Source organism: Dipodomys merriami, unplaced genomic scaffold (assembly GCF_024711535.1).
Source record: "Dipodomys merriami isolate MVZ:Mamm:240054 unplaced genomic scaffold, mDipMer1.0.p SCAF_8, whole genome shotgun sequence".
In the NCBI taxonomy this organism is placed as follows: domain Eukaryota; kingdom Metazoa; phylum Chordata; class Mammalia; order Rodentia; family Heteromyidae; genus Dipodomys; species Dipodomys merriami.
The window spans coordinates 60,522,845-60,538,569 of NW_027206401.1; the positions used below are offsets into that span (position 1 = coordinate 60,522,845).

Genomic DNA, 15,725 nt, shown 5'->3' on the forward strand with positions numbered 1-15,725 from the left:
AAAGCTGGATTACCCAGCTAAGCAGCAAATTTTGCACTGAGATAATGAAAATACTCTAAGTTCAGAGTAAATACCTATTAATTATAACACTAAAGTATTTCAGTGTCTAGTGGATCGTTTTCTTTTATCAAGCATTGCTTCTTAAACAACAGGTTTTAAGAGTAACTTCTTAAAACTTGCTGTATGCTAAATCAAAAAAGAACTTTCACATTAAATGAGGCTGTGTTTATTTCTCATGACAACTGGCTGTCTATAATATCTAGAAAGTTCTTAAAGCAGAAGACTACTCAGCAACTAGATAAATTAAGTATTGCCCAATCCTAAAAATAATTGAGAAAGGATGAATTAAATTCAAATAACAGCAACTTTTCCACCTTTTTTTTTTTTTCATGAGCTAAGCATCATCCCAATTATCTCTTTTGGCAGATACTGATGTATTTAATTTTACCTATTGACTACTGAAAGAGAGGTCTATTTAAAAAATCTGAGAAAGGATAAAGCTGAGTATGCTTCTCCAATTGTTAAAATAATTGGTCTGTATACAGGACTGGTATTTTATATTTGGTGAATACATAACATGATATTATCATGAACCAGAGCCTTCAATATTTTGTCACACAATGTGGCCTTAAGAAAATCTACAAATGTACATAAAGATTTAGGAATGTGAATGGTTTTCCTCCTGCTTCCTTAGGAATCTACTTCCCTTATCTACACAACAGCAACAAATATCACTTAAAATATAATAGCCTGTGAGATAATTGCATTGATTCATAGATCTATGGACAAATGATACTCTTTGTTTTCTTTTCTTACTTTCATAAGCACTCTAGCTATGAGTCATTTTGGAGGGCACTTTGCACTATTTAGGAAAATGGCAGTTTGAAGATGTCCATAACAAGGTTATGGTCATGATTAGCCAGGTTCTTTAACCCAGAAATGTCAGAGATGCAAATGGCCACAGACAAGACATGGGCCTGTAGAGTTTCAGATTAAAAAAACAAAAACAAAACAAAAAACAACAAAACATATAAAATATTCCAAACAAGTATGAGCGTAGTTTCAACTTTTATGCTGTAAGATTTATAGTTAAACATATATAAAACTTTGAGAACATCAGGAAAACTATACATGTGAGTCTCAGGAAGTGCCAAGGCAGTTTGAACTTAACTGGCTGGTATACTATTATATTCTCTGTAAAATGAATCAGCAAAGTGTTTTTTCTCATTACCAATGGCATGCAGGAATTAGACTAACTTATACAATATCACACATTATTAATTAAAAATCCCTTTTATTTGGTGTTTCCTAAATTGTACCATAGAGGAGTAAATAATACATGCCCATTAAGCTTTTTTATAATTTTAATAATTGAAGACAATGAAATTGTGTAACTGGCATATTCAACTAATATTTTCAATAAATGTAAGATTATTTTTTCTGAGTGGATGTTGGTATTTATAAAAGTATCTTTAGCTGGGAGCCAGTGGCTCATGACTGTAATCCTAGCTATTCAGGAGGCTGAGACCTGAGGATTGTGGTTCAAAGCCAACCCAGGCAGAAAAATCTGTGAGACTCTTATCTCCAATTAATCACCAGAAAACTGGAAGTGGTGCTGTGGCTCAAGAGGTAGAATGTTTGCCTTGAGCTAAGGAGGTCAGAGAGGGACAGCGCCCAGGCCCAGAGTTCAAGCCCCACAACCAACAAAATAAAAGTATCTCTAATGACTTCCTTATACACAACTTAAGCACATTTTTACAGTTATAGAAATAGGATATTAAATCAGCAGAATCAAAGGAAATATTGTAAAACAGTGTTTCAAACAATTAATATTTTATTTTATTTTTATTTATTTATTTTTGTTGGTCCTGGGGCCTGAACTCTGGGCCTGGGCACTTCAGCTGAAGGCTAGCACCCTACCACATGATTGTCAGCCCCACTTCTGGCTTTTTCTGCTTATGTGGTGCTGAGGAATCGAACCCAGGGCCTCATGCATGCAAGACAAGCACTCTACCACTGAGCCACCTTCTCAGCCCCAACAATTAATATTTAAAAAAATACTTCAATGTTGGTTATATTAAAGGCCAGTAAGTTTTCAAATGTTAAAAACTTTCCTTTTTCTATATAAAAAGATGAAAGTGATACAAGCATAGTGAGCTAAGCAAATGAATATTAAACCTTCACTTATTAAGGTTTATTTTAAACTGTTTAAAATGTGTTTAAAGTGACAAAAGTTTAAGACCTATTTTTCTATCATTTGGAATCTATTACAAGAACATATTTCACAACTGAACATTTTTTTGAATGAGACAGACAATAAATGGTCTATTTTAGAGAATAATAAAGCTAGATTACAAGTGTCAGACATAAGATACAATTATATAGTAAGAAAAAGGGCATTCTCAACTAAAATGGATGGATTTTTTGTATAGAAAAATGACATAACCCTTTACACACAATTTAAAGTGAACCATTACATTTAATTAACAATTGCAATGAGAGTAATTAAGAATGCTCATTTAAAAATGTTCCTAGGAAAAATTTAAGAGTGGTCTCTGGTACTATTTGGTAAACTGTTAAGGAAGTGCACTACTTCCAACAATTTCCATTTTAGCTGAGTTCAAGAGAATGCCCAGTCTCCATAAATAAAATGTAAATAAAGGAAATGCATCAGAGAGTTGGAAGACAGTTCCATCAAGCTTCTGAAGAAATTTCTTGATTTCTGGGTCATCATGATCTATACATGAACTGTGCTCTTTCGTTTCTATTTGAAGAAGCTGCTCCAGAATCCATAAGAGAAAGAAAATATTTTCATAGCGTGTTACATCATAAGTGGCTTGTACCTACAAATAAACAACAAGACCCACTAAAAATGCTGCGAATGAACTTAGATAAATGCCGAATGAGAAGATTAAACATTTTAACAAAATAAAACATTCTTTCTCTCGGTCCCACTTTTGGGAGGGCCAAGAACAAAGAAGAAAATTTCTTCTATTTAAAGACTGTAGAAATATGACAAATACATTTGATGCTTGATGGTTTAGATAGCTTTAAGTTTTTCTCTCTGAACATCTATACAGGTGGAAAACCCTCAAATGCAAATCCAAAATGTTCCCAAATCCACCAGTTTTTGAATGGCAATGGGATACCACAAATGGACAATTTCCACATCTAGACTTGTGACAAATCTGCATCACACTGCAGGTGTGCTAAATAAATGGTTCAAAATTATCTTCTGGCGGTATGTATAAGGTGTATATGAAATTCAGAGGAATTTTGTTTTTGACTTAGTTTTAACCCTAAGACATTTACACATAAATTTTTAAAAAATTCTGGCAAAAAAAATCCAAAATACTCTGGTCTCAAGTGTTTTGGATGAAGAACACTCAAGACCTGTATTCCCTACTTAGATGAATCGGAGACTACTTAGCCAAGTGTCTTACATATAACAATGTGTAAAACATTTGTGTAATTTTTCCAATGTATTGTATTCCTGCCAATGGCAAGGATCTTTGAGAGCTGACCCTAGGAACATTTGGAAGCAAGGAAGGTCAAGGTGAGTGCCCAAGTGTGGGCTCTTAAGACAAAAAGGAGTAGTTTTTGACAGTGGGCTCATGGGAGGTACAAATGTACCTTGCAGGATTTACCTAGCCTCAGTGGATAAATGGAAAGCAAGTTAAAAAGAAGAACTACAAAGTAGATAGCAGGTTACTCATGGATACCAGTATCAGTGTAAAAACAGAAGCTGGCTTCAATATTTGCTTATTAATTAAGAAACAAACTAGAAGCCCTAGGAGGTAAGAGAATACTTATCATCATTTTGCAGCCAGGGAAACGAGGCCTCTAGGAAGTAGACTCATTAGAACATGAAGTCTGCAGATGGCAGCCAATGGCTTTTTTTCATATACCTTTTATTCAAAGTTCATTAAGTGTATTACAACTTGGGGGAAAAAGAAATAAATGTGCTGGAAACACTTAGACCCTATCTGCTGTAATAAACCATACATGAAAGAACATTCTTTTAGAGCCAAAGGAATTTATTCTTCAAAAAGGCAGCATAATAAACAAGAGCCAAATATATGCAAATTATTGAAAATAAATAAGTGTTTTCTTAAAAGGCATATGATAAGACTTACTTGTCTGAGACATGGCTGCATACACTTCTTTTTTTTTAATTTTATTTTATTTTATTTGAGAACATACTGTACAGAGGGGCTACAATTACATGGGCAGGATAATGCATACATTTCTTACCAAGCATGGCTGCATACACTTCTTGCTTCAAGAAAACAGCCACTATTATTAGGCTACTTTGGGAACTGAGCTACTCTCTCTCCCAAATTCATGCATAGCCACCCACCTACAGCCACTGTGTGAGTACTACTTTGGACCTGGACTCTGGGCTGCTGTGTGCCCTCTCACATCTCAGATTGTGCCATTACCATACAACGATGGTTCAAAATGCATTCTGGGCCCTAGAGCCATGGTCTCTCTGAGTGCCTGTTCTGAGTTCCACCTCAGAACTGGGAGCTGCCCCAACTATAAAATACTCTAAGTCTAAGCATGCCTGGGCTCCTATTTCCAGCTTTTAGATGACATCACAAGCATCTATAACATGCATATAATTACCCATGTAGCAATGAGTGTACTTGAATCCCAAGAAATAGTTCATCAACTGCTCCAATCCCTGAACATGTCCCTGTGCACTGAGTCTCAGCTCTGTGGGTGCTTCAACCATCAGATCCTGGTGCCATGGCTATGACCAACCAGCCTACAAACCAAAAAGCCAAAGCCAAAAGGGATTTCTCTGGAAGCAGTAAGAAGAAATTGGGAGCGGTTTAGCAGCCATTGCTCCTAATGACCCCAGTCAACAGCACACAGTGCCACAGCATTCATCCAAAGGATCTGCTGATAATCAGACACGACACAGCTGCACCCTCACTGGGGGCAAAGTCACTGTCCCATCCAGACAAGTGCCTTCCCACCCCTGCCACACGTGGAAAAGTCTAGCCTGGAAAGTCAGGATAAGACAATTGCTCCATCAAAGGCATGGACATCAGTATAAGGCAACAAGAGATGTGAAAAATGAGGAGACATATCATGATCAAGAACACAGTAATCTTTCATTAGTTGGCCCAAAGAAATGATAATTTACAAATTGCTTGAAAAGGAATTTAAGGGCTGGGAAGGTGGCTCAGTGGTTGAGTGCTTGCCTTGCATGCCTGAGGCCCTGGGTTAGATTCCTCAGCAGAAAAAATGGAAGTGACACTGTGGTTCAAGTGGTAGAGCACTACCCTTGAGCTGAAGAGCTGAGGGACAGTGCCCAGGCCCAGAGTTCTGGCCCCAGGGCTGACCAGAAAAAAAAAAAGAATTTAAAATGATTCCTTAAAGATACTTGGAGAAATTTAAGAAAACGAGAGAAACAATTGAATGAAATCAAGGAAAGAATAAATGAACATGATGAAAAATTTAACATAGAAGTTCAAGTTATTTAAAAAGGCAAAGAAAAACTGTACAGATATTGTGCCAAAAAATGAAGAATGAAATGAAAAACGCTAATGATAACGTCAGCAGCAGAATTCATCAGAGAGAATAAAAATATTTGCTACTTGAAAAGATGCAAAGAAAAACAGAATGAAAACAAATGAAGAAAGTGTGACTTTACGGGGCAGCATCAAAAGGGCAAACACTCATTATCAAATTGAGAAATAGAAGAGATGGGCAAAGGGCCAGAAAGTTTATTTAAATAAATACAAAACGTCTCAAATCTATGGGAGGATCTAAATATCCTCGTACCGAAAGAAAAGTTTCATGATCCTTTGATCCTAAGGAGACTGCACAGGCCAAGGGAAAGGAATGGTCAAAATTAAACATCAAAGATGGGATTATGAAAGCATCAAGGGAACAGAAGCTCCTCACGCATAAGGGATTATCACTGAGATTAAACTTGACTTGTTTATAAGCCAGGAAGTAGAAGGATGACCTTTTAAAGTCCTGAAGGGGAAACAAATGAACCTGATGACCAAAAACACTTTCTCTGGCAAAGGTGACCTTCAGAAATAAAGAACAGATAAGGTGTTTCACAGGCAAAAATGGAGTTAATTACCCACAGACCTACTCATAAAAATGGTGAAGGGAAGTCTTCAAGCTTAAAGGACTGAATGTTACAGGGGACTCTTTGGTATCTGCAGCTCTGTGGTCCCAGAAGCCTGCTGTGGAGGAAACCCTCAGGGCCAGGATGTGCAGTATTCTGTAGTGCACATGCGTCACTCACTTTTCCCACAAGATGGCCAATATGTGCTAAAGGCATGCTGCTGCTTGTCAATGAATGTAAAACCTTTAGCCTCTATCACTTAAATTAAGTGCATTATGTGCCTTTTTAGGATGGGAGGATTACTATTACATTTTATTACTATTACATTTTATCCTACTTTTGGGACATCTCATTTGCTTTTTGGGAGTCACAGTTTTACAGAACTAAAGGCAAAAGAATGCTTAGCAGATCATGAGATGATTAAAAACACAATAGACAATAATGCAGGACTGTGAGCTTCAGAGCATCAACTGAGTTCTGTAATGTACATGTTAACTTAAAATTGAGTTTATTTAGATTTTCAGTTAATGTTTGATCAAGCTCATTCAAAACCACATGCAATCATCTGCAAATAAAGTTGTCTTATTATCTTTAGCAATATGAACACATGAAGAGTACAGAAAAAATACAGAAAGTTTTCATTCTGTACTGGTTACATGTAAAAATCTCATATCTTTGGTATAAAGTTAAGAGAAAATATGAAAATATGAATATCTCAATAGTTTAATAATATGTTAAGGGATATACAATGCAAATTAATATACATTATGACACTCAAAAGCAAACACAAATTTGAGAAGAGTTATAAAGGTGCAGTAGAATTTTTTTGTGAAATCAGTACTATGCTATTATCAGTTTGAAACATCCTTTCACATCAGTTTCATGGTAAGTATGAGGCAAAAACAGATAGTAGCACCCATTGAAAAATAAGCTATAAAATTAAAGTATGCTATTTCATAAAAATATAATAACAAATCCATAAAGTAAGAGAGAAAGAAAAGGAGGAGTACAGAAATGGTGGGACAAAGTGTGAACAGTGCAGCATTGATACTCACTAGACACTAAGTTATAAACGAACTATACAACTTGTGCGGGAGGGGGATTGGAGGGAAAAATCTGAGAGAAAAGAGGGAAAAGGTGACATTGTTAAAAAAAACATATGTACTCCTTACCTGACTTATGTAATTGTAACCCTGCTGTATATCACATTTACAATAACAATAAAAATTATATTTAAAAAGAGAAAGAAAGTTATAAATGGTATCATTACCTTCTTCCCTATCAATAACTATGTTGACCCAAAATGGATTATATTCTCTAAAGAGAATAAAGACAAAAGCAATTGAATATTGAAAACAAAGACAAAAGCAGCTGTATTTGCTGTCTATAGGGCATTGATGTTACCTTTACTCACAAATGTAAACTTAAAGTGAGGGTATAAATACAGACAGTCCAGGCAAATGAAAAGCACAGTTATACTTAAATCAAACAAAACAGACTTTAAGTAAAAACCTTTAAAATAAGGAAAAGACTATTAAATAATAATCAAGAAGTTATAACACACACACATATATATATGCATGAACACATTAGAACACCTAAATAAATACATGAAGCAAATACTAATGGATCTGAAGGGAAGATATGTTGCAGTGCAGTAAGAGTAGGAAATTTCTTTTTTGGGGGGTGGGAGGGTCCGTTCATGGGGCCTGAACTCTGGGCCTAGGCATTGTCCCTCAGCTCTTCAGCTCAAGGCTAGCACTCTACCACTTGAGCCACAGTACCACTTCTGGCTTTTTTCTTTTTGCTTATGTGGTGGTGAGGAATCTAACCCAGGGCCTCATGCATGCAAGGCAAGTGCTCTACCACTGAGCCACCTTCCCAGCCCAGAGTAGGAAATTTCAATAAGCCATTTTCATCAATGGATAGATCACTCAGAAAAGTATAAGAAAACACTGGACTTCATAATTTAGATTAAATGGAACCAAAAGACATACATCAAGCATTCAATTCAGTATCAGCAGAATATACATTCCTGTAAAGTTCACAGGACAATTCTCTGGGCAAAATCTTAGGTTAAAAAACAAGTTGTAGGGCTGGGAAGGTGGCTCAGTGGTAGAGCACTTGCCTTGCATGCCTGAGGCCCTGGGTTCGACTCCTCAGCACCATGTAAGCAAAAAGGGAAAAAAAAGCTGGAAGTGGCGCTGTGGCTCAAGTGGTAGAGCACTAGCCTTGAGCTGAAGAGCTGAGTATTAGCGCCCAGGCCCCATGACCGGACCCCCCCCCCCCCCCGCCAAAAAAAAAAAAGTTGTAACAAATTTAAGATTAAAATGATATAAACTGTGTTTTCAACTATAGTGTCATGAAACTAGGAGTCAGATATATGATTTATCAATTGATTTCAAAAAAACTTGAAGATCTATAAACACCAGGAAATTAGATTCCTGAACTACAAACCTCAAAAAAGAAATTAAAATGTATCAAAACTATTATTTCAGCAAAACACTTCTGAGACAAATGTAGAACACTACATTAGAAAGGAGAAACATCTCAAACAACTTACTTTCACATCCCAAAGACCTACAAAACACGCTCTGCACAGTTAGTAAAAGGAAAGAAGAAGACATAAATGGTAAGGAGAGTAAAAAACAATTGAAAGGATTAATAAAAGTAAGAATTCATTTTTAAACAGATGAGCACAACAAATCCTTTGAGAAGCTAGGAAAACGAATGAGAAACATTCAAATAAACATTAATGAGAAAGAAAACATTACAACAAATACCACAGAATTGCAAAAGGTTATAGGAGATTTCTATACGTACATAATGAAAGCAGATAAACTTCTGGACACATATGCATCAAGACTGAATCATGAAAATATAAAAACATCTGAACAGGCCAATAATAAGTAATGAGACTGAATCAGTAATAAGTCAGTTTCCCACTAAAGAGCATCCTAGAACTTAATGGCTTTACTGTTGAATTCTACCCAACACTTAAGGGCTAATACCAATCCTTCAAACTCTGCCTTAATGTCAAACTGGATCTAATAACACCAGCCTCAGAAAATATTCTACCAGGTAGAACATAACCGGAAAATACCTAGGTGATTTCTGGAATACTCTGCCGGAGAACTAGATGTGCCCGCACACAGCAGGATGATTCTCTTTCTCACACACTTCCATTAGTTTATATTCTACCTAGTTCTCTCACTCTGAAGTAGCTCTGAGAGAAAATTTCTTATTCCTTCTGCTAATGCTCATTACACAATGCCATTTTTAAAACAGAGATACCTCGAACTGGAAATATCCTCCTGGAAGAAAATCACCAGATAGTTTTAGAGATCATTCAGAATTAAAACACTGATTTTTTCATCTATTCTTGAATGGGGTTTGAGAAACTCAACATACCCATATTATTTGTTAAATCATTTAAAAGCATTCTATATCCCTACTTTAAAACATAAATTCTGAAGCTCAGGCAACGAACACATAATGTCAGTTCTTAACTATTGTTTTTAGTTGGAACTCAGTGAAAGTAAACTTGATAATTTTTGTGGAGTCCTTCCTTTTTATTTTATTTTATTTTATTTGAGAACATACTGTACAGAGGGGTTACAATTACATGGGCAGGATAATGCATACATTTCTTACCAAGCATTGCAACCTCCTCCTTTGTTTACCCTTCACCTCTCTTCCCAGCCTCCCCCCTCCCCCCCACCCAATCATACCCCCCTCCCCCCCCACACCGACACTGTAAAGCTGGTTTTGACATGACATTTTGTACTTCTCATTGTTGCAACAGGTTTGTGGAGTCCTTCCTTATATCCTTAAGTACATGGGGTTAAGTGTCTAAGCCTTATCCAATTTTCCTTCTATTGAACCCAAATTTGGTTCAGGGTACAACAGATGAATTTTTAAACTAGTAACATTCTCAGTCTCTTTTGGGTTCAGTCTGATCAGAGATACAAGTACAATTAAGTGGGAATGGCAGTGCAAATATGTTAGGAAACACCTTTTGCCTTTTCTCCATCACTTTTCCTGTGTGGGGGTGGAATAACCAGAGATAAGTCCCAGGAAGACAGATGGCCCTGGGAAGACTATGTAACCTCAATCCCCAAGTGGGATGCCTGTACCTTCTTCCATTACATAGTCTTCAGACTTTCCTTCCTCCATTATATAGTCTTTTACCATTGGAATCCTGAGATTTCATCTAGTTAGAAAAGGATTTTGAAAGGTCCCAGGGCCTTGGAAAGGGTGCTGCCTTTTGCTCTCTCTGACATAGAAAAGACAGAGTGTGGGGGGTAGGGAAGGGGACAGTTGGGGGGAGGGGGAGATAGAAGGGGATAGTAAGGGGAAACAAAGGAGGAGGCAACAATGCTTGATAAGAAATGTACTCATTATCTTGCTCCTGTAATTGTAACCCCTCTGTACGGTATTTTCACAATAAAAAAAACTTATTAATATAAAAAAAGAAAAGATAGAGCTATCATGGCACGCAAAGAAAGCTGCATCCTTCGATAGCAGATGTTTTAAAAAAAGGCACTGTGCATCTGAGGAGTAGTTTGTAGTTTGGGTGTTTGTATTTAATGATATATAATATGAAAATGTAACAGATCATTAAGGCCAACAATTTGGTAATTTATGTGCATTGGCCAAGGGCATGCAGAGGTGCAGCGTGGCGTGTTCAGAAACAAGCACCCTGCTGCACAATGAGCGAAACCCAGCACGGTGTTTTTCTATTGCTTCAAAAACAAGGTAAAGGAAAAAAATTAGAATGGTTACAGAGCAGAAAATTAAGTCAAAGAATATAGCTATATAACCCAAATGTTAGATGTTCACTGGATGTAATACACCATTAACTCAGTACCCTTAGTGCCAGCTTTTGTTGAACAGAAGCAGTAAGTAAGATATAACTAAAATGAGTCCTCTTCTAAAAGAATGAATTCAATACAATACTTGAAGGAAAAGGTCAGTTGTCACCATGATAATTAAGTGGGAAATTTATCCTTGATTTTTAATATTATCCTTTTTTTTTCTTGTTCTTCTTTTGTAGAGGGTAAAGGGGTAGTCGACTTCAGTGTATTCAAAGGGATGAAATTAACTGTCTGAGCTATTTGCTAAGCAGCTGGCAGCTTCTCAGGCAAAAGACAAAGCACTAAGGAAACTGAAGACCAATCATGGGCTTAGGCAGAGCCCAGCATAAGACATGCACCTGGCTTTGCTGGCAATGGTGCTCAAGAGAAGCAGAAAAACCACAGGCAGATTTGTACAGTGAAATCCAAGAGCTGATGACTACACTAGACATCACACTGCTGGCACTATGGTTCTTCTAAAGGCTTATATGCTACTTTCCTCTTCACAAATCTGAGTATTGAAGTCATACTGAGGCAGTGTGAAACTGATCAGAGCAGAGTACAGGTCAATGGGAAAGACTGACTAGCAATGAAGTGTGAGCCACAGCACCAAGGGAGTAAGAGGTATAGACTGCTACATTATCTTTTGATCAAAGTGCCTGCCTGGCAAAGAAGAATAAAAAAAGGACATAATGGGCAGCAATTGATTTTTCTTATTTAGATAATGGTATGGTTTCCTGCCTAAAATGTGGAATCCTGGAGATTAATCCTAGGGGGATTTTGTCTGATTTATGAAATTCCTTAAATAAAGAACTCCAAAGTAGTAAAACTACTAGTATTTTGTGGCTTGATAGTTTATCTTGTTCCCTATGGGAAATAGTTCAACAACAATGCAAGAGTGCATCTACATATAGTCACAACTATATCTACATATGTATCTACATATAGTCATAAGTGATAAGCTTTGGACATTTACTTTTTATTATGAGACTTCCTTACAAATATTCTTTTCATTAATCAATGTTAACGACTTTTCTTAAATCTCTTTCCTGAGGCTGAAGTTTATATAATAAGGTGATACCAAAATGAATAGACGGAAGCAGATAGCCAAGGGTTAAAGGGGAGTGTGGACAAGAAGCACAGATAGTACACGGATAGGACAGGGACGGGGACTCCCAGGGCAGACCATGTGCCAGAAGCCCTTGCTGACTGAGATATTTTTTTATTTTTATTTTTTTTTGAGGGGAGGTCAGTCCTAGGGCTTCAACTCAGGGCCTGGGCACTGGCCCTGAGCTTCTTTTGCTCATGGCTACCACTCTACCACTTGAGTCACAGCACTACTTCTGGCCTTCTCTGTTTCTGTGGCACTGAGGAATTAAATCCTGGACTTCATGCATGCTAGGCAAGCACTCTACCACTAAGCCACATTCCCAGCCACTGACTGAGAGCTTTGAGATAAGAGTATCTAACTAAGCAAAGAATACTGAGCGATGAAGGAGAGACTTTTTTTCTTTTCTGTCTTTTTGTTTTTAGATGAGTGCTGTATATTACAACAGTCTAAGGTTAGAAATTCCTTTCTCGTATGTTTCAGAAAACACAGATCAGTTATTCATCTGAACTTTCCTTATAGTAGTTTTTGACAAATAATGCAAACTAGGCATTTCACTTATTTATTTATTTGCTTGTTCTTGGGCTTGAATTCTGGGCCTAGGTGCTGTCCCTAAGCTTCCGTGCTCAAGGTTAGCACTCTATCACTTGAGCCATAGCTGGCTTTTTATGGTTAATTAGACATGAACTTTCCTGTCAAGGCTGGCTTCAAACCTCAGGTCATCATATCTCAGCCTCCTAAGTAGACAGGATTACAGGCACCCAGAAACTACTAACGACAACCCAGGGCTCATAGACATTTGCTAAGCACTTAATTCTCTGTGGATGAACACAGGTGAGGGTATTTGGCACTTTACAATCTATTCATTTATGTGTGTAGCTCTTTTCTCCTTTCTGTCTTGTTAAAAATACATATGGTGTCTCTATGTGTGACCACCCCAAGATTGAGGATACAAAAATAACACAGTACCCAAGCTATTAGTGCTAAGAGCACAGCTGGGTATCCCATAGTCAAATGCTTGGAACCAGATGTTCTTTTCTGTATTTTGGAATATTCATATATATTATGTATAATATATATATATATATATATATATATATATATATATATATAATGAGATAGCCCAGGGGATGGTCTAAGTCTGAACACAAAATTATATATATATATATATATATATATATATATATATATATATATATCTTACACATATAATCAATGTTTGCTGTGCATGTTTGATGTTTGATTCTTCCTAGATAGGAAGGCAGGATTCTTCAGGAGAGATGACTTCCAGGTTGTAGCATAGGTAAAATATGGTTAGGGACTACCTGTCTATTCTTGGTATAAAACCAGAAATTCCTCTTATATAGACACACACACACACACACACACACACACACACACACATAAAGACACATATATATGTATACCTATGTATATATATATTCATGCATATATGTCTCTAGATATGTGTGTATATACATGTATCTCTCTTATATACATGTCTGAAAGTAATTTTATGTGACAGTTTTAATATGCCTACATTTCAGCTATAACCTGTCACATGAAGTCCAGATTTGAAATTTTCTGTTCATGCCATCAAGTCAGCATTCAAAAGTTTCATATCTTGGAGCATTTTCAATTTCATTCTTTTTGTATTAGAGAAGCTCAATCTGCACATATCCGCGGAGACAAGGAAGTAAATAAATAATGACATTGCACACTGAACACTACAGGAGCTAAACAGAATTCTAAAGGTAGAGTCACACAGTGGAGAAGAGGCTAAAGGATGGAAAGGAAGAGCCATTCATGTTCATCCTGCAGGTGTGATTCCTACTAGGAAGGAAGGCAAGATTCTTTCAGGAGAATGACTTCATGTTGTGGCAAAGATAAAACCTGTTTGGCTACTACCATAGAGCCCATCTATGCTTGGAATAAAAGCAGAGAGGCAAGGAAAAGCAGAGAGCTTAAAGAGAGAATAGGGAGAGAAGTCATTAGTGCCTAATAACTCACTTCAGCCTTTTCCAGGACTGATGTATGTCACTGTAGGCCAAATTAGCTTTATGTGTTTGAAAATCTTAAAGAGAGTGCTTGATTACATAAGGACCAATATGTTAATACTTAGCTCCCTAAAGTATAGCACAGATAGACAAGAGAATATGTACTGTTTCCATAGGTTAAGCCACTCCAAGCACATAATTAAGACTGAGTTTGCAAAACAGAAATCACAGCTGGTGCAATATCTACTATATGTTAGAAACAGATGTTCATTTGACCATTATTGATGGTAAACTAATGTCTAAGTAGCCAGAAGGAAATTCTTAAAATTTTCTTTCTTTCTTTCTTTCTTTCTTTCTTTTTTGGTCGGTCGTGGGGCTTGAACTCTGGGCTTGGGCACTATCGCTGCGCTCTTCAGCTCAAGGCAAGTGCTCTACCGCTTGAGCCACAGCGCCACTTCCGGTTTTCTAGTGGTTTTTATTTCACGGACTTTCTTGCTCGGGCTGGCTTTAGACCATGATCCTCAGATCTCAGCTTCCTGAGTAGCTAGGATTATAGGCATGAGCCACTGGCACCTGGCAATTTTTTTTTTAATATAGGTAAAGATTATTTAAGAACACATTGAAACCTGGTCAACCAGGCAAAATGAAGGAGCCAGTTTTGTTAGAGTTAACATCAGTAAATGTCCAACCTGTAGGAGCTGTATTGCTAGGTTTTGAAACATTTACCAAAGCAAGAAGTATATTCGTATACATATATATATATATATATATATATACACACACACACACACACACACACACACATATATATATATGTGTATGTATGTGTGTGTGTGTGTACAAATACTTTTAAAAGAACACTGCATCTAAAATCCAAGATTATTGAAAAGGGTTTAGACACAGGCAAATAAGTGACCAAATATTTTCCAATAACTTTGTTTGCAAACAAAGCAAAATCTAAATGTTCTCAGATAATCTATTAATTAACCCCCAAAGGTAGAAATTAAAAACAACACATTTTAACCTTTCTCCCATATTTCAGTATGTATTACTAGTTCAATAATATAATTTCATCAGAATCTGATATCAAAGGCCTAGGTAAAATTGTAAAACATGGAAAAGCAGGGAAGGTGAAAAAAATTATACATTATTTACAGAGACATTTTGTTTTGTTTCTGTTATACAGTTGACTCTACTACTGTCTGTTTATAAAATTAAGCTTTTAGAATTATAATGGACATACAGTAAATTCATATGCTGAAGGTACTTAATTTGGTCAATTTAAAACTTGTTTCTGGCAGAATATAAAATCATCCTCCAAAGCAGTAGGCTTTCCATACACCAAAAAAGGAGCAGATAGTGAGGGAAATAAGAACAAACAGAAACCCATGAAGAAACCTAGTCAAGTAGATGAATGACCTCTATAAGGAAAATGATAAAACTTTGAAAAAAGTAACTGAAGATCACTTCAGAAGTTGGAAAGATATCCCATGAACATAGATTAATATTGTAGAATTAATATTGTAAGAATGGCTATACTATCAAAGGTGATCTACAAATTCAATGCACTACCTATTCAAAATCTCAAGGTCATTTTTCACTAAGATACAGCAAACAGTCCAAAAATTTATGCAATCACAAAGGACCCCAAATAGCTAAGCCCATCGTGA

At 36.5% G+C, this 15,725-nt stretch overlaps 1 protein-coding gene across 3 annotated transcripts in view; it reads right to left on the minus strand.

Moving 5' to 3' along the window:
• Nucleotides 1-2,308: 2,308 nt before the first annotated feature.
• The window catches only part of Mei4 (meiotic double-stranded break formation protein 4), a 236,032-nt gene continuing 222,615 nt past the window's right edge, over nt 2,309-15,725 (minus strand). For all 3 annotated transcript variants that reach the window (XM_070011058.1, XM_070011060.1, XM_070011057.1), the window contains one exon: nt 2,309-2,843. In XM_070011058.1, the coding sequence (XP_069867159.1) occupies nt 2,577-2,843 (267 nt within the window). In that variant the 3' untranslated portion in view covers nt 2,309-2,576. The remainder of the gene's footprint in view (nt 2,844-15,725) is intronic.